The sequence below is a fragment of the Alligator sinensis genome, unplaced genomic scaffold (assembly GCF_000455745.1).
Source record: "Alligator sinensis unplaced genomic scaffold, ASM45574v1 scaffold685_1, whole genome shotgun sequence".
NCBI classification, from domain to species: Eukaryota; Metazoa; Chordata; order Crocodylia; family Alligatoridae; genus Alligator; species Alligator sinensis.
The window spans coordinates 365,542-390,088 of record NW_005842336.1 but is presented as its reverse complement, the minus strand read 5'-3'; the positions used below and the strand labels follow the sequence as shown (position 1 = coordinate 390,088).

The following is a 24,547-nucleotide window of genomic DNA, read 5'->3' as shown; positions in this document are numbered from 1 at the left end:
GGGGGCTGAGGGAGTGGGCAGGGGTCAGGGGGCTGGCAGGAGTCCCCCCATGGTCCCCTCCCCCACCCCTAGTACTTACCAGCTTGGAGTCCGGCTGCAGCTCCCTGCTGCAGCCACCATGGACTATCCAAATCATCACAGCTCTCTGAATCTTTTCTGAAGATTTGGAGAGCTTTGAATCGATTCAGACCTTTTAATTGGTCCCCAGTTCGATTCAGATTCGGAGATTCGGCCACTGAATTGTGCCGAACCTCCTCCGAATGGAGTCACCACCCAAAGCTTCGCGCAGCACTAGTGTCTATGTATTTTTATAAAACAGATAAGATGAGGGTATTTTACATAATTGAAAATTGGAAAGGAATTCTTAATATTTATTTTACTATACCTTCATTGAAGAGCATCTTTGTTTGTCTGGATGTTTCCTTAGAGTAGATTTTTTAAAGAAGACTAAAGTTTTTCACACAAAAGAGTTTTGCTAGTTAATAGTATACCACTAAGGTTAAAGCAGTACACCTACCATACTGCTAATACAATTAAACCAATATAAAATAGATATAAAACAGCTGTTTATACCAGTATAGTGTTTATACTAATATAATTTATTTCAGTTTGAGAACTAAGTTTTACCACCAATATAATACTCTGGTATTACCTTTGAGTTTATACTAAATTACTTATGTCAGTTAAAAGTTCACACCTCTAACTACCATAGTAACATAGGCGGCAGAAGGCCGGGGCTAACGGGGCTTAGCGCCCCCCAAACTGGGCCTGTGACAGCAGCTCCAGTGCCACTGCTGCCGCAGCACCACACCCAACACCCCTGCCATGCGCTCTTCTGCCACTGTGTGCACAGCCTCAGCATGTGCTAGCTCTGGAATGGCCCAGTGGGAGAGAGGCACGGAGTCAGGCAGATGCGCTCTGCACCAGCCAGTCCCCCCCAAATAATATTTTCTAGTGCCGCTTATGTATAGTAATAGTGGTATAACTTTTGGTGTAGAGGCAGCATTGTCATGCTGTTTCTATGAGAATTTGACACCTAAATTCCTTAATTTTTTTGGATATTTCTTTGTTAACAATCCTAGTTTTAATTTTTTACCTTATGTTAATACTTTTGTTCATTCATTTGTTCCCTCTAGGCACGCCTGTACAAGACATTTTACTGCGCAGCAGACTTATTTGCTGCACACTAAGGCATTACTGTCTACACGTGTGCAGCAGTTAGGGTGCAGAAGACTAATTTACTGCACTGCCAGATAGTCCTGTCAGATACAAGTGGCATCTGGCAGTGCAGTAAATTACCGTACTTAAAAGCATGTGTAGATGGTGACTCCAGGATTAGTTTACTCTGGCTTAGATTGAACTGGAGTATGTTCAGTCACATTAATTGCACATGTAGATGCGTGCTCTGTCTCTTTAATGCCTGCATACAATATTAAATATTGTGTGGTGGGATAAAAAGTAAAAGTGGTGTTGCTTTGGATGATCGGTATTCTGCACTTGCTATGGTACTGTATCAAGGAATCTTAGCCCTATTGGCACCAAGTTTCTTTTAGATAGAAGTCCAGATAACATTGATAATGGAACTTAATAAAAGTCAAGATGAACACACTGTATTATTTCAGACATTACCCTTCACTTTGTTATATCTAGGACCCCAGGCCTTTTAAAGGGCTCACAAAACTGAATTTCATCAAAGATCAGGGAGTGTTTGGCACTGATGTTTTAGTTCTGTTCTTAGTGAGATCAGACTTGGACTCTGACTTCAAAAGTGAAATTTCCCAGTATTCAGTGGTAGACTGTAAATCTAGAGTTGTTGCTTAGTCCCATGTCTATTTCTTATTTCTTTTCCAAACCATTTATTCATTTACAAAGCAGTTTGTTCATTTCTACTTTTAATAAAACTAAAATTGTGATTTTCTCATCGGAGTCAAAACATGTATCTATTTCTTTTACAACAATTTATGTAGGATTGCTTTGATCCTCACATTCAGTTTACAAATTCATAGCGCTATACACACTTCCTTAGTGATTAGGCAATGGAATGTATTACCAAAGGGCATCAAAAATGCTCTGTTATTCATTCTTACAAAGATTGTACCCTGGTTAAATGCTATTCAACTGCTAAAAAGGCAAATCAGACCTCAATAACACCTGCAGAATGATGAGTACTGCACATGGTTCCCACAAAGGCCAGTCCGACTGTTCCCTTTTGGAAATGAATCCCTCTGTAAGAAATAAAAAAATAACAATGTGAAACATAATGATTTGTTGCAAGCCTGACAATATTGGTACTATTTTTAACAGAACTGAAGGGGTAGGACCAATCAAGGGATGGGAGGAGATTTTTAGAAAAGCCAATGTGGCCAGGGTAAAGTTTCTTCTGACAGTTTAAACCAAGCTATCATTTGGACTTCAGCATGTCATATAAGAAGGAAAACTTTCTGTACCACTTCAGAACAGTGATCCCCCTGCTTTGTCCTGTGGCTAGTCATATCTAATCCCTGACACTTGAGAAAAAGTGAGTGGGGGGAAAAAATCCCTAAAATACATCTGTCCAATTGTCCGTTAAGGGAAGAAAATTCTTGGCCTCTGAAGATGATCAACAAAAGCCCTGAGCCATGAGATTTGCTCACAGAATTTTAATGGTAATGTAGTCATACTAGAAAAACACATTCTCTGGTATTCCTATGTTGTCACAGTCTCCCAGCATCCCAGGATGCTTTGCATTTCCCCCTCAACCCCTTCCCCCAAGCCCAGCAGGGAAGAGTGCTCTAGTGTGCCCTGGCTTCTAGCCTCGGCCATTGCAGGCATGCGGGTACATTTCTGGAATCTGAAGTAACTGCCTGTTTCCTTGTTTATTGGCTCAGTCTACACAGTTTAGACTAACCTGCAAGGACTGAATCTATCCAGCCTCGGGCTTTTTGACTGTCTGTACTTAGTCCCAGTGACTTTGTTGGGACTTAGATCTTGCCCTTTCCATTTATGCATGCAACAATTCAGTGTCTGAAAGTATAAGACAAAGTCCCTGAGGATATAAATAGAGGTTGCCAGGTGACGTGGATCATCTGGGCTGGGATGTGACCTAGCACAGCTGCTCCATTTCACTGGACAAATTGCATGTCCCCACTGTCCTGCCTGTTGATCATGTGGGACAATAGGGGACATGTTCCCTGCTTGCAGAGATGTGATCTGGAGATTCCTGGGCACACGTCTCTAAGAAGGGAAAGCTGGCCAGGTGCTCCCAGGGCTTGAGAGGCCTGATTTTTCATGGGAATTCATAGGGCCAGGTCTGCCAAGCCCTGGAAGCACTTGTCTGGGGTGGATGCAGGCAGCTCCAAGCTGCCCATGCTCTTGCACCATAAGGCAAATAGATGTCGGCCATGAAAAAATTGAACAAATTACTACTGTCTTTTGTTGTGGCCACAAAGGCATTTATAGGGCACAAAGGGCATAGGCTTTTGCTTTTCAATCCTAAAAATTGCTCTGGTGGCACAAAAGAGATGTTTGTTTTCAGCTTTAGAGACTGCTTCTTTGGTTTATCTGTAAAGAAATTTTAAAAACACACCCCTTGGACATGTTTGGAAATACCATTGGGAGAGAACATGACACATACGTGAGTAGCTGACTGTTGTCATGTCTCTTCCGCTCCAGCAGATCTGAAAAACGCCATGATGAAAATCTGTCTAAGGTGACGCCCGCCGATGAATTCACAACTATTCTATCTTTATCTGACCAGATTTCTATGCCAATTAGCGCCACATGAGTATTTATCATTTTATAAACCTGAAATGAGAAGACATCACTGATGTTAGCAGTAAACACTTAAGTTTTTCAGAAACAAAGGACATTTTCTGATAACAAACCCATTGTGAGTGCTCAAAATGTGATCACTTCCAAAACATGAACTTTTCTGCATTTTAGAAGTCCAACAAAACTTTGAAACACAAAAATCTTCAAATTGTTGGGGAAAATGTTTCCGCATCTTTTAAGCCAAATACAGAAAAATTCACAGTTGCAAATTCTAACAGTAATTTTGAAAAAATTTTGCATTTAAAAGAAATAAAGCGTGCACCCTGTTTTTTCAACAAGCATTAAGCAGTTTTTAATAACAACTGCTAGGATAATGAGCCATAAACCCTTCTTTAATATATTTGATTTAGTTAAAGATGTCTTTCTCATTATTAAGTTAAGGAAATACAGTCTAGATGAAACTACCGGAATTTGGATACCCAGCTGGTTGCATCATTCTGCATCATATCCAACCGGGAAGAGGTATCAAGTGGGAATCTATAGGCACTGACAGAAGTGATATTTGTCATACAGTTGGCTCCCTGAAAGTGCTCTACAGCTATGCCCAGACCAAAGTGTATGGCTTCAGAGCACTTTAAAAGTGCTCAATGGAGTGCCAAATTAACCCTCATCTTTAGGTAATCCAAAGTGGAGCATCTTTACGAACTTCTGTCAGTCTTTGCATGTGATCAGGGCTGTGTTGATGCAGCTCAGCCCCGCACCAAGTGCTGTCTGCAGGATGGGAAGGGGAGAAGGGAGGGGAGCAAGCTGCATACTGGGGTTTGCCCAGCTTGAGGTGGAGGGTGGGGAGGGTGGGTTGGAGACCCCCAGCCTGGAGCTCCCCCCACTCCTCCCTCCCATCCTGCTGACAGCACCAGAGATGCGAGTGGAGGCAGGGAAGGGCTAGGGGAGAGAGGTTGCAGGCAGGCAGCTCCTCATCCTGCCGACAGCACCAGAGCTGGGAGTGGAGGCAGGGCAGGGCTAGGGGATAGAGGTTGCAGGCAGGCAGCTCCTCGGCTGGATCAGCTCCAAAGCCTCTCCCCCTCACCCTTCCCTGAACCAACAGTGAACATCTATTGGATTGTGGGGGGGGATCGTCACCCTAACTCATTGCACTTTCTGTGAAGGGTCATAAGTTAGAGCGGGAAGATGTTTATCTGTCAGAGCTCTATAATGGTCTGTTGTGCATCTGTCTGGGTCCAATACTTCATTCATCATATCTCTGTTAATAACTTGGTGGATGGAACTGAGTGCACACTTCAATGTGCAGTTGACATTATGAAGTGTATAGAATGAGGCTCTATCTCTAGACTTAAGTCATTTGATACTGCAGTTCTCTTGCTGTTATGTACATGAAGGGACAAATACCTGTTTCATTTTTTTTAAATCTGGACCTTTGTTTGTTTTATTCACTCTCATAAATGCCAGTGAATCTGAAATTATTGGGATTTCCTCAATCCAAATGCAAAAAAATGCTGACATTCCCAGAGAAAAAAATTATGGATTCTAGGCAGTTTTACTCAACAAACTGAACTTACCATGTTGACGTAGTTGACTATTTCAAACACTCTTGCCTTTACACTCGGGACACTGTACTTGTACTTTTTATACTGCAAGAATAAATAGAAAATCATCAGCAGCTGGATAAGAAAAATGAAAAGTGATTAGAAGAAATGATTTTGAACACTTCAGATAAAACTGTATCACAAAGTCATGGTATTTTTTGAAGTACAATAACTTCTGATCTCACTTTCCCATTTCATCAAACATTCATGTCATATTGTATAGGATCGTAAGAAAGCAAAGCTGGAAGGGCCTCATGAGGTCATCTAGTCCACACACCTGCTCAAGGCAGGATCATCTCAGTTGAGTAACTGTCTACCATCCTCTTAAAAATGTTGAGGGATGGAGATTACACAACTTCTTTAGGTAGCCTGTTCCAACGTTTAACCACTGTCATAGTGAGAAAGTTCTCCTAATCTCCAACCTAAATTTCCTCTGATGCAGTTTGAGGCCACCAGTGTTAGTCCTGTCCCCTACAGCCACAGGCAAAAGTCTCTCTCTATCCTTTTTATAATTCCCCTTCAGGTATTTCAAGGTGTTATCAAATCCCCACTGCAGTCTTTTCTTCTCTAGAATGAACAGCCCTAGTTCTTTCAGCCTTTCCTTATCCCCTCTGTGCATTTTTCAGGTGTTCATTTAACCTTAAGCCAAGGGCTGGCCTTGTGAATATATTTCAAACTGCTTCCACTGGAAGGTAGCTGGATCTGTGCAGGGACTCAACACCATATGTAAACTCTGTTTCTAGATTTTAAGTGAGACATGTGATGCATAAGCTAGTCTGCAGACACTTACAGTAACTTAGGATCTGATCTGGTCTGCTCACTTACAGTAACTAAGGATGTAGTCCAGTATTTTTAAGTCAGTGCTTAGAGGCTAAGATAACTATAAATACCAGAGGCTTGCTGAATTTATTATCAGATTGAGCACTTCTTACCACAAGTGTTTGCCAATATAAAATTAGTTAGATTATTCATTTTAATAAACCTTTCAGGTCTTATCTGAAACCCCTTAAAGCCAATGGAAATACTGTTTCCTTGACTTTAATGGTCTTTTGATTGGGTGTCCTACCTGATAGAAGAATTGAGACCAAAGAAAGTAAAGAGAAGTTAAATAGAAGGTAAATACTTAAGACCTTATTCTGATGCCACTTATATCCATTTTCCCCCAAGGTAAGTCCTCAGCACTTAATTTAATTCCAGTTTACACAATTGCAGCTGAAGAGAGGATTGTGTTCTGAGTGACCCTATGCCGTCACTTGTGTGCACAGTGCTGGGGGCACCTTCACGGTGTCCTTAGCACCTCACGTCTCATACCGATGCATGGAGTGGGTGGGCAGGGCTGCTTTTCTCAGTGGCACAACTCAGCATTCTGTTGCCATAGTTTAGGCAACTCTCTAGGGACTTCAAGGGTTCAGCACAAAAGCAGAAAATTCCCCCGAATTCATATAGATTTGGTTTTCTTCCTGCCATTTAAAAGGACTGATTCTCATTCTCGTGTGACAACACTGTTCTGGCAGTGTAAGGGGCCTTATAGCAGGTATAAAGTTTACTTCCTCCCATTTTAAGTTCCCTTTACACTGCCAGAATAATATAAAGAGGCCTTAGAGCAAATGAGAATGTGGCTCTTAGAACATAAAAACAAATGGTAATAGAAAGTTTTATGAAAATTACTTTAAAAGAAATTGCTCTTGGGCCAGTGTCAAGTTTCTGCATTTGGCAAATGTTGGAGCCTAAGTAAACTTCCCCCCTGAAAACTGGGCCATCTGATGGAAGTGCTATGCTTTCACAGCTTTCTTAGAAACTATGGACTAGGTCTACTTGTCTACTTTTTCTTCCTGTTCATGCCAAGGTGATTTGCCTTTCCAGTTATTCTGCTGTTTAGATAGTGGAAACCAATTTACCCATGATATAATTCCTTGAATTGGAAAGTATTGGACCCGATGGATTTTAAATGTGATGCTGAAGAATGAGTAAATTTAAAACCCCACTATCAAAGCTATCATGAGCTGTGAATCTGATCCTGTATACAAAGACTGGTAAGCCCATTGGTATTTCTCTTGCCTGCAACTAGGACCATACTTGTGCTTAAAATTAGTCATGTCTTTAAGTGTTTTTAGGATCAGAACTGTTTTTATATCCATGTCTTACTTGCATAACAGGATCAGGAACCAGCTGTATGTTATTTCCCGTATTTAAAATCTCCTTCCTTGTTTGCAAGCCCTTGCATGTCTCATAAATACCTTGCTGACCCTAAATGCCTCTCTTTGCAGTCTTCCCTCTGCCCTCTACTCAAGAGCGGCCCAGCTTTGCAATGTGCTGCTGAACTTACTTGCTAAAGGTAACAGGAACAAAGCGTTCTTTGGTAGTTCACAAACTTATGATCTGATCTGCAAGGTGCTCTGTGCAGATACTGAGATGCACTCCCCAGAATCCCATTGGGGTCACCAAGGCCCCATGGGATCTACAGGCTTTGGAGCAGCTTGTGGATAGATACAATTTTTCCAGTGAGCCTTATTTGTGACACACCTTGTTGTCCATTCCAAGTTTCATACCTTCATAAAATGCTTTTATTGGTTTTATTGGTTTAGCTGCTCCTCCTTGAAGACAGTAGTAAAACTTTCACTGATTTTCAAGGGAGCATAATCATGCCCATTCTGAATGCTTTTACAGTCCCCCGCATTGTGTTTGTAAAGGTAAAATTAAGTGTTTTTGAATACTCACCATGGCATTGTCTGCAACTACGTAGAATTCAATATATTTTCTTGCTTTCAGGTATTTTTGTTTCTAAAGAAAGCATTTTTTAAAAGATTATTAGCACCTATCTCAACCTGCCCACTTCAGATTCTAGAAGAATATTTTATAATAAAGTAGTTCCTCTATCTAAGTTCCTCAGAGCAGCAATGCTGTTGCCTCCATTTTACAGCTGAGGAACTAATAGCATAGCTGTCCCAATAACCTGTTGTGCTGAGCAGCAGCACACTCCCACATCCTCTGCTCCTCTGCATGTGTAGGGTCAGGGCCTCCTGAACCAGAAGCAGCATAGCTGTGTTTGCTTGGTGCCACAAGCATGTGGCTTGTTTTGCTGTGTAAAACCTGCATTTACCATGCAATATCTGTGCATTTACTTTGGACACTTCTTCATGGTATATGGGTAGAAACCTACAGTATTTCATGCATAAAAAGATTTTGAAAGGGACCACAGAAGGGGTGAAGGGGCTAGAGAATCCAGACCATAGTTACAGGAGCTGATTTAGGATTGAGCTTGGTCTGAAAGAAAAGTGAAAGAATCACTGGTGAATTAAGTTGTAAAGCTGTGAATCCTGACTATAGCACCAATATATACGCTGCAGTAAACGGTATTGAACTTGGAGGGAGGATCACTGCCTGAAGGGCAAGAGAGTTGCATGGAGTCACCAGGAAGAAGGTCTGTGTGTGCATCGCTGGCATGCCAGCCATAGTTAGAGTGTCTCTGTAAATAGCTGCCTTTATAAAGAAGTTGTTCAGCTTTACAGGCACAGAGTCACCTGTTGCTATCAGCCAGCACACAGTGTATGAAACACATTGCCAAAAGATTGTCCCCTTTCCTGCATTTCCACTGTGAATTCCCTCCAATATTTATGCAAATCCAAGGCTCCCATTATCCTTTGGTTACTGCTGATGAACCAATAAATTGGTCTATGAAATCTATGAAATTCACCCTCGCAAATTTGGAATTAAAAACAGCAGTCCCCCAAAATTCTCCTGAGCATTTAACTTATTTCATGATTTATACTAACTTCCTCATAGTTGCTCATCCTGGATGACTTTTTGATAGGTTCTTCTGATTCCCAGGTAGTGTTGGTTACACCACAGGTTTTTGGAGTCCCATCATCTTCCAAATTTTCATAGTTAAAGACTGCATGTTCTTCACTATCGTTGAGCTTCAGAGGTTGTATAAGGTATCTCTGACCTCTTGTCTTGAAATATCCTCTGGAAAACATTTTTTATAACCCTTCATATTAGAATAAAGACAATAATTGTGGAGAATTCATAGGATTTTGACAAAACAATAGTATTTTACATATAGCGCTTTTTTTCTATTAGCCCTTTACACAGGTGCGGGCAATTATTTTGGGCGGAGGGCCGCTTACTGAGTTTTGGCAAGCCATTGAGGGCCATATGACAGCCAACCAGGGGCAGATAAATATTAATTTTCTAAATTTTTTAGAGGCCCCGCGATAGAATGGCCTGGCGGGCTGCATCTGGCCCCCAGGCCGCATTTTGCCCACCCCTGCCTGTACGTGTACATAGGGACCTTTTTACATACCAGTGTAATGAAATATGGAAAACATTAACCAGCAGCTTAAAAAGGGAAGTAAAGAACACTACGTCATTATGAAATTTGGGAAATCAGGTGGTTAGGTGACGTTTCCAAGTCAGATGCTGTCAAGCTAAGGGAGATTAGGTCAAGACAATGGATTTATTTATATTTGAATTAGGCATATGCAATAGAAATTTGACTATGACTTTTGCATTCATCTGAGCTGACTGGAAAATTTAAGTTCCCTCTTGTGGGAAATGCTGATATTTTGACACTTGTTGAGATGAGAAGTTGAAATACCAAAGCTTTTCCCGGAATGAAAAGTTCAGACTATTTCAATTAGAAAGTCTCAATCACTGAACAAAATATGTTTTCATCGAAATAACTGTTTTGACATTTCAGATCAGAGCGTTTCATTTCAGAATGTGTCAGCTGGAAGCAAGTGGTTTTACTTGACAGCAAATATGGCTGAAATCAATTGATACCCAGTTTCAGATTTCTTGACAAGACCCAGGGTTAATGTTCTTGCCTTGCCAAACTGTGCCATGAAATCTGTTAGGAACAAACAGATCTTTCAGTTAATTGTTACATGCAAAACAGTGGAATGCTTGCAACACAGCTCCTCCTAACAATGTACAAAAGCACTGAACAAGAACTGTCTTCTGCTGATTTATCCGCACAGGTTCTGGCAACACATCTTGCAAACTCCTACTTAGCTCTAGAACTAGAATGGAAATGCATGAATTCACATCACAAAAAGGGTTATTTCCTTTTATCTTATCGTTTCCTTTCCTTCAGAAATGGATTTCCCAGGATGTAGAGACAAAAGATACCCACTTGCCCTATTTGCATATGATTCATCTCAAGAAAGTCTAGCTTCTGAGGTCTTATTTATAGCACAGGATGCAACGCTGGCTGCCTTAATAATATTCGGGAAGAAGTAGCCTCTGAGAATAACAAGTACATTCTTATCAATATCATTTTATGATGTTGAAGATGAGCTACAATCGTACCTTAGACCATCACAGGCACTGATGCTTGCTGCTGAATCACTGTCATTTTGGACATAACCTTCATAGTAACAGTGGTCCTGTTGAAAAGCAGTGTTATATTATTTTGGGCTAGTTATTGGCTTGGCGTAGGCCTCTAGATCATCCACTTTGATTGTCATCCACTTTAATGAACCCTCTAGATCATCCACTTTAATTGTCTAAATTTCCAAAGTTTCAACTTCTGCCTCAAATGAAAATAGAAAGTTATGGTTCATAAGTTTGGTTTGGTGGGGTGGCATTATGCTAGTCTTTCAACACAACACTGCCTGAAAGCTGGCAAATCCACCCAGTTCAGCCTCTGTCCAGCATAGAAAAATATTTCAGAGGCATAGGGCCAGATTTTTAAAGGTAGTTAGGCACCTAAATACTGGAAAGAATTATTGATAAAGCAAACATTAGAGAAAGCGATGAACGATTGTTGCATACCTCCAAGTGTTGTAAGAGAAGCCAAAAGTTATTTGACCACTTAGAAGTATCAGTGATGCTGGAATTCTTAGTCAACGTGCTTCATTTGGAATCATGTTTAACCAAATGTGGATTCTATGTGTTTTACACACATCCATTTGGTAAAATAAATACATTGAAACAATCAGAAATAGCCTCTGCAGTGTTAACCCAGAGCTTCGAAAGTCTTAACCTAGACTTTACTCCACCTAAATTCCTGTTATTTTTTGTAACTTCTCCACAATAGAGAACATTTATTTTTTACACTTCAGTTGTTAAAACACACACACACACACACACACACACACACACACACACACACATATATATATATATATATATATATGGCAAGGCTTAAAATGAGAAATTTGTTGCAGTGCAGCATGGACAAGGCCACAGACAGACATTTAATTAAAAAGGAACTCGTACAGTGACTTTGTGCTTATAACTAAGTAACTGATTTGTCACGGTCCAAAGAAACCACCTGGTGTAAGCTGTAATGCATCTGCTCTGTGCGTGGGTGGCAGAGCAAGTGATCGAGTGAGTGAATGCATGTTTATCTGAGTCCGTGATCTCACCTGGATTAAGCTGTAAAAATGAATGCCATAGTTTCACAATGAAAGCACAAAAGTCACATGGTATAAAAATGTTTAGTCTCAACCGGTTTCACTCCGGTATCTGCTGACATTGCAGCTAGTCAGTGTATGTGCACATCAGCTCTGGAGGCACAAGGTGGGTTTCTTTTTTAAAAGTTAAACTTTGTTCCAGATTCCCAACTAGTGTAAATCACCATAGTTCCATTGTGGTTAAGGAACAAACATTTCTTGGTTCACTGAAGCAAGTGGAGCTATACTGCTTTTTGCCTGTGTAGGACCTGAATATTTTCATAGATGCCTTGTGCTGTTTGTTCACGGATTTGCAGATCCCACATAGAAGTCCATGTGATTGCAGACTTGGGGGAAACTCTTTGTATTTTACCTTGATCTGAGGGCTTGTCGTCACTTCTTGACCATCATGCGAGTAATATGTTTCAGTGTAGTTCTTGGCAAATAGACTCCTGGAGAGAATACAGTGCATCTTTTATTCATGCTAATAATTAAGCTGGAGCAATCAGGGGAAGAGGCAATTACATAATGAGTCTCAAGCCTGCATAGGGTTATTTTTAGCATGAAACCTGCTGGACAGACAGTTTGGCCTGTTCGTATACCGAATCCAAACCAAGGGAAATTTCTAAAACAGAACAACTGAAGCCAGTTGATTCTGTTATTATATTTTTTGGATAGCATATAAATGTACAGTTTGTAACCATGTGCAGCTTTTATCCTTAGTGGGTGCGTCTACACATGCACTTTACTGTGGACTAGACTAATTAGCTCTGTAGTAAAGCGTCACTGTCTATGTGTGCCGGTACTAGTGTGCAGTAAATTAATTAACTGTGCTGTAAGATAATACTGTTTGGGACAGTACTGTCTTATAGCAGAGTACTTACATACATTGAAACCTATCTGTAGACACTGACAGGGGCTGGCTGGGATGCAAGGGTGCTAAAGGGCAGGGGGGCTGCCTGCTGCATAGCCCCACACTTTAGCACCCTTGTGCCGCAGCCAGCCCCTCCACTACCCAGTGCCACCACCCGGAGCCTAGGGCTAGCCCCTCCAGGCCTCCGGCCAGGCCAGGGTTGCTCTGTCCCAGGTCATATTGATGCGGTCCCAGGCACATGAATAGACACCACACCTGGGAGCAGGTGATGTGCCAGAGATTATTGCTCTGCCTTAATTGCACATGTAGATGCACCAAGTTATCCTGCATTCTTTTATAGACACTTACACCAGAGTGGGTATGAAATGTGACTATTCACATCTGTCAGTTTTATGTACATTTTGCACTAATAGAAATAACCAAAGTATAGGACAATGTCTGCACATGCCTGCACACACAGACACCATGTTTGAGATAGAAGTTCTACCAGTTATTATAATTGCCCAACACTTATCATCCTAAACCCCTGTTTATAATTTTATCAAATGTTAACCTTTAGGGCTGAAGTTTTCCAGCTTAGTTTCTCGCAGTGACTAATTTACTTGAAGTTTATATAGATCTATAGTTTTTAATATATATGAATGAATGGGTGAGAGAGTATGTTTCTTAACCTCAAGGGAGGCCATGATGTTAATTAAATAAATTCATTAATTCTGCACATACTGAGTCCTTTGCATTTAATTTGCATTCTGACCTGGTGCCTTGTACTCTGCTCATGAGGTTTCAGTCCTGCAAGAGTCTTGAGCTCTCTGGCCGAGGTCCAGGAAAGCACTTATGTATTACCCACCACTAGGCAAGTGAGTAGGCCCTTTGAAGTTTGTACTAAATTGAGGTCTCATTTATTTCTGGTAGAACTAATGTTCCACAGTTCTATGAGCAACTTTACAGGGTCACTATTTTCTAAAGACTGGAGCTAAGTACAGAATATATCCCCATTCTTATGCACTTCCCTCAAAATATTTTGATTAAATAAAAAATGGGGGTGACATTTATTGTTTTATGGATTTTTATATATAGCCCAAATGTGTTGCCTCTTTGATTGTATTTAAAGTTTTTAAAACCATGCCAATTAAAAATAACCAAAATCAACACAATATTAAATATTGTCACACCCAGCAGACAAAATATTTGCATAGTATTGTATGTTTACTCTGCATGCTATTGTGCTCTCTCTTGTGCACTCATTTCATTCAGTATTGCAACCTACTGTTGCAACATATATATATATACACACAGACTATAAGGTCCTCACTTCCCAGAGAATATTATAACTACTACTGGCTGTACTACAGATGGATCTGTTTGGGTTTAGGTTCAGTAGTTAAGAGTTAAAAGCCTAATATTTTGTGAACCAGCAGGATGACTTCTTTTCTGTTAGGTGGATACTTAGCAACTTCACAAAGAAATCAGGATTTTCTGATCAGAATATGAATCTTTGTGTGCATCTACACATGCTATTAGTCCCAGGAGCAATAAACCCCAGTGCATATCACGCCAGAGTTTATTGCTCCTGGGCACTGTGTCTTCACATGAGCCTGGGACCACAGCATGGTGAGCTGGGGTGGAGCAGCTCCAGCTAGCAGAGAGTCTGGGGGTACAGGGGGTCAGCCTGCCAGCCCAGGGCTGCTCTAACCTGGCTCCATTTGCTGCGGAGGAGCTGGCTGGGGCATGAGGGTGCTCCAGTGCAGGGCTAGCTGGCAGGCAACCCCACAATGAAGCACCCTTGTGCCCCAGCCAGCCCCATCAGCATCTACACATGCATTGCTGAGCATTAACAAATACCACAGCAGGATAGTATTTGGATTTACAAGTATTAACCTGTGACAAAGTTAATTGGTGTCTTGCATCCTAATAGGGCTACACGTGTAGATGTTGAGACTTTACTGCAGAGCTAATTAAGCAGCTCAGCTGTAAACATCTCATGTAGACGTGCCCTTTGTGTATTATAATGCTCTGTGCCACAAGGACGGTGTATAACACAATGACAAGCTGTGACACAAAGAGTTCATAATCTAGACTATATATAGTAAACAAGTGGTGAATGCTCAAAAATAAGTAAGAGTAAATGGGAAACAATAGAGGCAAGTATGATTGTATAAATGAACAATAGTAAAAATGAATAATCAGCCTAAACTAAGACCTCTCCCCCCCTCTTTCTCTCTGTCTCACACCTTCCTTCTAAGGATCCCCAAGATTATTATGAATTAAGCGCCACATTAATCTCTGGAGGTGGGTCAGTATTATTCTCTCCAGTTTGTAGAAGGGAAGTTGAGGTACAGCCAGCCTAAGTAACTTCTGCTCCAGTAGCTCTCGAGTCATGTTTGCACACAAGTTTACAGCATTCAGTTTCAAAAGAACATAGCAGCTATTACAACATGATGTGGGATGTCATATGCTTGTCATTACCATGAAAGGGACGTCAGATGCCGGTTTTGGAGTTTCGTCATGCAACCCAAGCCCTGTTTCAGTTTGATTCTGTTCTATTCCATTCCATTCCAGTGTTTGGGATCTGGTATTTGAGTGTTAAATTTTCACCAGTCTCTCAGGAGCGTAAATACCATTTTAATTTGAAAACTGTACCCTGCATACCTTCTAATACCTCTCTCCAATGATTTTGGTTATAGGGAGTTATATTTTTGTAATAAAAAGAAATCAAACTTACTTATTTTTCTGTAGATGAAGTATGATTTTCTTTCCATTGGCTTTAATTTCATATTGCATTGTGTCGTCATATTTTACCTACAAACATTTAAGGATTAGAATGTGGATTATGATTAGTAATACCCTTACTGGGTACTCACTGTTTTGAGGGGCCAAAAAAATCCCAGGCAATATTAAACCCTCTGACAGTTCTACAGTAAGCAACCAGTGAAGACCTGATTCAGGAAAGTACTGATGTTACATGCTTAACTTAATCCCAACTTGTTTCATCAAAGCATCTGATTCCTTTAAAGCATTTTGAATCTGCTGGCATATTCTGTCTCTTCACCCTACTCTTTGCTTGTCTATTTGTAAACCCTTTGGGGCAGAGCTGTCTGCTATTCTGTTTATGTGTTTTCACATAACGGAGCCCAGATAATACCAGTAGTAAAAAGTGCATAACATTAGGCACATAGTGAATTGCTTTCAGGCATGTAGCTTCAGAGTCCTTTATGAAACACAGTAGGTTTCATTGCTGCATCTCACAGCTGGAGAGACACCCAGAGAAGCTACTCTATATCAGAGAGCAGGTTAGTGGCAGAGCGGTGAGCAGAACTCTTAGTGCTGGCCAATTCATTGTGCTGCTTCCATCCAAAGGTAAACTGTGGGATGGCATTAAGGCTTTATACTTTAGACCTAGAGTTCAACATCCTGACACACTATATATTTCCATTCTGGTGTTTTTCACTGCCTACTAAGCTCTGATTTTATGTAAAAACTACTAGTAATGCCAACTAATGTATTGGTTTCACTGTGCATAAATTTGCACAAAGCAAAGGTTTACATTTTGCTACTTCCTTTTACTTAATGAGTATTATTATTATGTACTTAATGGTTATCCCTTGCAAGGGATTGGAATCAATAGCCTAGTCATGCTCTTCTATCTCCAACTGTTACAATCTGACATCTGGATCTGAGCTCTATCTGAAAGTCAAGGCAACTCTACCCAAGACAAACTTTCCCATTCTCCCAGTATAAACAAAAAACTCTCTTATTACCTTTCCATTGGGATTTTGGTTTCCCACTACATCTCTTTTATGCAGTACATGTAATTTTTTTGGATATACCACTTCATATTCCTTTATCCCAGGTAATTTCCTTTTAGCACTCCCTAGGGGAAAACATTATCAAAACAAATGTTGTTGACTTTTTAAATTCCCAAGTTTCTAACCACTATTATGTTTGACTGGATTGTCACATCATTCTTTTTGATATCTTGTTTTAGCACATTGAGGCAGATATGCAAGATCCAGCTTTACTTCTTCATTAGAAACTTGCATATGGCATGGATAAGGTTATGTGGCTTTGTAAAGTTTAATAATCTCCAGACCTCGTTGCAGAAACTTGTGCAAGCCACCTAAAGAATTCTTCCTGTCTTCTCTCACATATGATAGGTAAGTAAACTCACAGCATTTGCTGCTAGCCTGCAGCACTCTCAGATTCCTTCTTTAGAAATGTACACAGCTAGTCTTTTCACAGACGTATTTCCAGTTAATCCTCTTCCTATAGGTATGTTTTCACCTATTATACATTACTGGGTGTGATTACATGCATGTGATAATTGAAAGTTCTGCTTTTACAGCCCTCTCTTTCTGTCCTTTTGTTGTATCCTTCTCCAATTCCCTGCTTGCTCCTTATACTGAGGTTTCACAGAGCGTAATGAAATATGTTGTCTTTGTTATGAGAACACTTTGTCCAAACTGCTTTGTGATGAATCTAGTTACATACATAGACAACTGTAGAATGTTAAGGCCAAATAGGACCATTATAATGATATAGTCTAATTGCCTGCATAGAATGGACAAAATGAAGTTTGATGGGGGAAGAAACGGGAGGATACATCAGGAGAAAAGTCAGCCCCTCCAGGTGGGAGGGGCATGTAGCCACCATACTAAATATCTGCTTTGGCTACTACGTACAGTTCATAGCACAAGCACCTGGGCTCCACTTGCCGAAAAAAGCACATGCCTCTGGATGATAGCCTACATTTTGAAAAGCGACTAGTTATTTGGATTGCCTTGGGTTTTGAGTGTCAGCTTGAGATATATAGGGAACTGATTTTCAGTAAGTGCTGAGCACTTTAAAGTGCTCATGTGGTAAGAGGCATAAAGTGTTTTGTGAGACAATGTTTCATGTTGGGCCCTGAAAAGTGAAGGCATTCAAAATATTTGTAACTCTTGAAAATGCAGGCCTGTGTTCATTGACAGTAGTGGCAGGTATTCCCATGCATCTTTCATCTGAGGATGCCTTTGCAAACATTAACACTTGCAACATGCACAGGAAACAGATATTTGTATTATTCCTATTTTGTAAAGGAGTAATACATTCCAGTGAAAAAACCAAAAATCAGCTAACTCTTTTTCTTTTCTTGAAAACTAAAAAGATTTCAAAGGAAGATGGAGCAAAAGGAACCGTTCCATGGACCATGCCTGAGGGTTTGCATGCAGGGGATATTATTTGTTAGAATACGAGTGTTTGATTCAGAATAACTTATGTATTTGGATGTTTAAAAAATTAATTTGTTCCTCTTGAGGCTTTTCTCTGATTTCAAGAACAGGCCCTGTAGAAATCTAAGCATGTTGTAAGTTAGATGTTAAAATAACCTGTGGCAATGAAACGGGCCGCGAAGGACTGACAGGACATTTCTCTGGAAATAGTCACACACAGAATCCTGACAGAATACAAGATAATTTATTAAGTAATCAGTGTACCTCATTGCTAGTCAGTATGTCTGCATGTGCACATTTTGCAGGACATTTTAGTTACCTACTATACCATTATTATGTGGGAAAGCTGCAGTTCATGTTAGGATCAGATTGTGCCTTGACACGCAGTGGAAACATTGTTTGTTTAACAACTAAATTTATCTCTCATGGTTAAGATTATTCTTTGAGGCCAGTGTGTCAGGGTGTGTCCGCTGACAGCTGTGTAGGTATGAGTAAGGATGAAGGGGAAGCATGAAACCCGTGGCATATGTGTTATCTCCAGTGATGCATAGGTGGGTAGAGGTAATCAGTTTAGATCAGCTTCCTGCACCCTTCTCTTGGTCCTGTGGATCTGTCACTATTTATCTGTCCGTAGCCATATCAGTGGTGCATGTTTCCTTCCCAGACAGAAGGGCAACATTGTCTCAGGTTCTCAAATTTCCCTGTTGGGTGTTACTCTGAGGTTTACCTGAGCAGGACAACAGATTGTATTTCAGATCCTGGACTGCCTGCAACTTAAAATAGGTATTTTGCCTGTGGATGTTGGAATGGTTTCCAGTTCCTCATTCCCAGATCTAGTCTATATTCAGGTGATAACTAAGCCTTTAGTTTGGATTAGGTATGATCTTGACTCTTGTGGTACTTAGCTTAGATAGTACATCAGTGCAGACCAGAGGGTAAGGGCCAAAGCATCTGGTCCAGTGTGTCCAAGTCGTTATTTAAATCAGATTTTTTTTCAGACTGACCGACTAAGTAGCAGTCTTTTCTGAGTAGGAGTACAAAAGTACAAATTTCCTTTTGGGTACTACAAGACAGCTAGCACTGGCTTTAATATACTCATGCTACCTGATGTCTGTTTGCTTTCAGTATAAAACTCAAACCCAAACACCCTATCTTACTTCAAGACACTTTACACTAGCTGAGCAATCTTGTAATCTTATGATTATGAACCCTGTCCTCTCTCCTCCAACCTTCCCTACAACCCATTTGTTGCATCTAAACTCCAAGTACAAGAAAACACTTAAGCAGATGCTAACTAAACTAAATAGGACTTAAGGACATATTTAAGTATTGTCCTGAATGGGGATGCTTTCTTGAATTAGGGTGTAATTTTGTTTGTTGTTCCAACAGAGACCTTCTCTGGATTGGATAGCAGGTAGCAATCAGGTACGCTGCTGGGTATTGTTAAATACAACATAGCAGCAATAACGCAGTTGTATGGAGGTCTTCTAAGATATTTCATTACAGAAGAACTAGATTGCCTAGGCTCTTATCAAACCCTTAGTGACCTTGATCATTACAGTCGATGCACGTTAGTAGCAATACGCCATTGCTCTGGTCTTGTATTTCTAGTAAGTGGTATGTTGCTTTTACTAGGTATTACTTGCAAATTGACGTACATGTGCAAAGGCACATAAATCTATCAGGTACCTTCCCATCCTACCTGGCTGCTGTGAATCAGTTAGGTCTATGTCATTTCCATCTATCCTAGCCTCCCTTTCAACAAGGTTTAATATACCAAAACGCATCTGAGTGGTGCACCGGGTTACCACCATTCCCCTCTTTTGGAGAGGTTGGCTAAGTACAGACAGTCAAAAAGCCTGAGGCAGAATCAATTCACTCTTCACAGTTTTCTCTAACCTGTGTAGACTGAACCGATCAGGAACTGAACTAACATCAAATTTTCACTCGGGAAAGGCAGGCAGAAGCCTGCACTGACCCAGGCCAGAAGGCCGGGGGTACTAGAGCATGCCTCCCAGACTGCCAGCTGTTGGCCAGCCCAACCCAGCCAAGCAGAAACCATTGCTAAATAGCACATGCCCCCAACCCTCTGTTGTTCCCTGTGGCAGGGGAAGATCCCCCCTCCCAGTGCTGGCCCACTGAGCCAAGTGTCTGGCCACACAGTTCTCCCCAGGCTGGCCTGGGATCCCCCCAGCCCTGGCCTGCCCAGTTGTGGGGTGGGGGGAGGGAATGAAGGTAATTTCTCCTCCCTGTGGCTGGGCCCCAAGAGTCACTGATGCACAGGGGAAAGGGAGAAAGTAGTCTCCCCACTCTCAGGGCCAGTCCCCGAGCCTGGCATCTGCCCACGTGGGGGGAGCCCCACTCCAGGGATACTATCGAGCACTGGTCTGCCCAGCTGCAGGGGTGTGAGTCAACCTCTGTGCAGCCAAGCCAGTGTGAATCACTAATGTGAAGGGGAGTGAGGGGGGACAAAGCCCCCCACCTTGGTGTCAGTCCCCAGGGGAAGGAGGGGCAGGCCATGGAGGAGGTTTCTCTTGTCCCATCCTGTTCTCCCCCAACCAGGCCAGCTCCATAGAAAGAAGGATTGGGTCTCGTCGCCTGACACAAGCCCCTGGGGCTGCCTGGCATGTCTTGCCACCTGCCGCTGATGCTGGGCTCCAGCAGGATGCGCTTTGTGGCCTGCGGGGATAGTACCAGGTGGTGGGGCCTGATCCTACCCTCTTTGGAGCACTTCAGTCCCCACTACCTGACACAAGCCCCCAGGGGTGCCCGGCGCATCTTGCCAGCTTCCACTGGTGCCAGGCTCTGGCAAGACACACTAGGTAGCTATAGACCAGTTGAACCTAAATCAGTTAAATCTGCTACTATATCCATCCCGGTTTATCTTAAACTGGGTTTGGCCATTGTGAATCTGGTTTATGTGCACTGAACTTCTGTTTGGTTATGGTTTACACCTGTTTCCGGTCACTTTTACCAATTTATGTTTAACTTCTTTTCATAGCCAGTATGGCTAAACTGAGGGGTACACCAGAGCCAATGAGAAAGCGTATCCAAGATATGCATATTCCTGTCTAGAGCATAGAAGCATCTCAAGAATCCATTAGGTTTGGTCACTATAACTATAAATAATGGTGTGAAATTAAGCACTGGAAATCTCGGAAATATTTATTTTCAGTATGCGACCTAAGAGTGAGGTCTTTCAACTTTAAATGGCATCCTCAAAAGAAATGGTGGCTTTTGATTCCTGGAAGTGTTTGAAATAGTCCAGATAAGACATTAGGCAATATATTGTCGTCGAGGAACACACATATGCATGCTGAAAGCGGTGAAGGAGACAGACCAATGATTCAATTTGTTCTTTTCTGTCTGACTTCATGTAAGTGGGTGTGTTGCGTTATCTATGCGGGTGTGAGGACCTTACTGAGAAAAAGCTGTGTTGAAGAATGTTTCTAATTTTGTATACAAAGAACATTAATGATTCATGCCAGAAACTAACTTAGGACCTATTTTGCAGACATGCCCCACATATATATAACTTGAGGTGAAGTTAATGGGAACAGCAGGGATGCAGCTGCTCTAAAAAAAAAAAAGGCTCTAAGAATGAAATTTATTTCTGGTTGGTGAAACAGCTTTAAGTCTATGCACCACTTAAAGCCCCCATTAATCCTCTAGATGGCAGGCATATTCTCAGATTTTTTAAAGAACTCAGCCCCTGGGGTATGCAGCTTTCTATGGTTCTAGCTTTACAATTACAGTGTACTCCTCCTTGATGCGTACTGGATAAATGCATAATTTGCTTAATTGTGTGATGCAGTGCCAGACGCAATTTGTCGCCTGTGGCTTACATGGTAACATCAGTTGTCACCATGCTAGTTAAATGCATGAAGTGCTTTAGCACATAAGATTTTTCAGGTCTTAGATAGTACTTAATTGTCCTCTGGTTAACTGCTTACTAACTGTCACTGTATCTTTCTGTCTTGTAACTACCTGTACTCCACATAACACTTATAGAGAAAGGGAAGCAGAGAAATGGAAGCAGCTGGGAAGGGAATGCAATTACAAGTTTTTGAAAATGAGTTGCGCTGGTTTGTTTTGAACTGTTTAAAACCACAACTCTAACAGTAAAAGCAATGCTCATGGAGTACAAAGCACTGTCAGTGCTGTGATTTTAGCATTGCCAAAAACAACTAGTTTTCCTCATTTTCAAGGCTTTTAATAGTCAGTTCCAAAGCTACCATTAGAAGCCTTGAAAATGAGGGGAGCTAATCAGTTCTGGAGCTGCTCATACCACATCGCTGACAGTGCAGTATGTTTAATGAGCAATATGTATAGTTTAGTTTCGATTAATGCATTCATGCATTAGTACATGGTCTTTTTTCAGCCCTAAGGCTATGCTCCTTCATGAGCACACTTTAGTCAGTTTTAGAAATATCTTCTTGTGCAAATGGTTTCAATGAAATCAGTGACCTATTTGGTGCATGATAAGACTGTTTGTGTGATGATGAAGCACTTCTGTAAGTGAGAGTTGATGAAACAGCCCAGAGCTGGCTTTGCCTAGGTTAGGAAAAGTGGTTAAGTCTTAAAACTAAGCCCAAACTTTCCTAAACTTTTCCTGGTATTCAGGGTGATACTTTAATGTGGTTTTAGCAGGTCAAATTATAGCCCAAGCAGCTGGAGTGTAGGCTGGGCTTCACAGGTAGCCTGTGCTAATTTTGACTTTTGCTTATGGTATAATGATTCACAGCAGCAAAGTTTCAGGTATATGAAGTAAGCAGTTACGTTCTGTTTTGAATAGCTTCCCTACAGGTAGGTCTTTTAGAGTGAATGTACCATATCATCTTTGTTTTGCTTCAGGCCTTATTTTAACTCCATAGCTTTTCTGAGCAACAAACACATTCTGGGCCTGTTGCAACAGACACAAAAAATGGTGATAAAGTGAAACTAATTTTGCAATTTCCCTATCATCTTTAAACAGGAGCTAACACTACAAGTTAGTGTTCAGCTACATTTGGGAATGAAAGCTCAATTTTATAAATAAATAAAAAGCATTATGTGTTAAGGGTGAGAGCCTTAGAAGTCTTGCACACAAATGAATGTATATCTAGATACAATATGAGTGTGCAGTGAAGGTAAAAAGATGTCCAACTGACCTTGAATTACACAGACAAACTATGTATACAAGTAAATGTGTATTTGTATTCCAGGTTCTAAAGAAGCTTTTCCTCAGAAATGTCTTCAATATTACAAGAAAAAAATATATGTATTAAAAAAGACATGGTCCATTGCCCAGAACATAGTTAAATAATGATTCCTAACTTCAGTATTAATCTGAATATTGAAAATGCCATACAAACATTACAACAGTTACCATCTTAATTTAGTTTCAAGGGCAAGACAATTGTTAATTTAATTCTAATAAAGTTAGTTATTTTACAGTTAAAGCGTCACCATGTTATAAGCAATCTGAATTAGATACATTCTTACTTACTCTGTCAAGGGAAAACTGTTTTCTCATTGACTTCTAAAACTAACTCAGCCCAAGCTTTAATACAATCTTTTAATCTTTCAATTTATTATTTTCTTTCATTCTTTCTTTGTGTTGCTCAAGATTATAATAGTTTTTAACTTTGAACTGCTCTTTTATTCAAATGGTTCCACAGAGTATGAATATAACAAATGCTATTATGATTCTTAAGTATCTACCACATGTTAATAATTAAAAAGGTATAGAAACTTATTTTACATTCTACCTTGCAGTAAAGGAGGGCAAAGCTTACCTTGTTGCTGAAAAAGTAACAGAAGCATGAAAATAAGTAGTGTAGTCATATCAATAGATCCTATTGGAGAGTGGTCCCGTCCCTTGAGAGAGGCTGGCCTCTAGCTGATCTCAGCGTTAAACCCCTCTTCAGTTGTGTAATGAAGGAGAGAGAATGAATGTTTCTGCTTTATTCTTGTTTCTACATGAGGAAGTGTTTACTAAAGGTGTGTTGCACAACTTTCGAGCTACAGCAGTGGCACAGAAGGCGGAAGTTCCTGTTGGTTAGTGTCACTTGAGTTGTGATGTATGGATTGCTCCTTCAAATGATTTCTGCCCATAAGCATAAGGAATTGGAGTTGTCCTCAGGCTGTTTTTATTATCTTGGCTGGTAGAAAATACACAGGGCCACTACCAATTTAAAGGATGGCATGTGATTCTTTTTCTATCATTTGAACTTGAAATAAATATGTGTGTGGGTACTGTAGTCTACACACACACACACACACACACACACACACGAGGATAGGATAAGAGGGTTGATTCTGTGGCATGCTGGACACTTTAAATTTCCATGGGGAACTAGCAGTGCAAATGATCTCTCCTGATCTTTTAAACAATGGTTGAAAGGTTTAGGACCTGACTTATCACCATTTAATCAATGTGAATTTCCGTTTCTAGTGATCACCATGTGATTTATACAGAAGGTGAGACTTATGAGCCAGGCCCATAAGGTGAAAGTAATCCTGAGTCTGAATCATTTCCATTTTATGAGTGCTGGCCATATATCCCTGTCACCCAACTTGTATATTAGTAATGTTTGGTAAGTTAATGAACTGGATTCCTAAAGAAAGAGGATTTGGAATATTGAGTAATTAAGATATTGTCCATGAAAGAAGAATAATTACAAAACCAGGAAGTTAAAAACCTTGAAGAAAAAAAGAAAAGAAGAAAAAAAG

General features: G+C 40.7%; 1 protein-coding gene across 2 annotated transcripts in view; it reads right to left on the bottom strand.

Annotated features, from left to right (window-relative positions):
• LOC102384212 (zinc metalloproteinase-disintegrin-like NaMP) overlaps window positions 1-23,810 on the bottom strand; it is a 37,273-nt gene extending 13,463 nt beyond the window's left edge. Inside the window, exons 1-10 of one of the 2 annotated variants that reach the window (XM_006028705.3) lie at window positions 23,611-23,810; window positions 16,385-16,497; window positions 15,349-15,425; window positions 12,126-12,204; window positions 10,665-10,741; window positions 9,128-9,320; window positions 8,073-8,135; window positions 5,328-5,399; window positions 3,614-3,783; window positions 2,141-2,225 (exon numbers count right to left, since the gene is read on the bottom strand). In XM_006028705.3, the coding sequence (XP_006028767.1) occupies window positions 2,141-2,225; window positions 3,614-3,783; window positions 5,328-5,399; window positions 8,073-8,135; window positions 9,128-9,320; window positions 10,665-10,741; window positions 12,126-12,204; window positions 15,349-15,425; window positions 16,385-16,497; window positions 23,611-23,659 (978 nt within the window). In that variant the 5' untranslated portion in view covers window positions 23,660-23,810. The remainder of the gene's footprint in view (window positions 1-2,140; window positions 2,226-3,613; window positions 3,784-5,327; window positions 5,400-8,072; window positions 8,136-9,127; window positions 9,321-10,664; window positions 10,742-12,125; window positions 12,205-15,348; window positions 15,426-16,384; window positions 16,498-23,610) is intronic. The other variant, XM_025210137.1, reaches the window with a different exon arrangement.
• Between the last annotated feature and the right edge of the window lie 737 nt (window positions 23,811-24,547).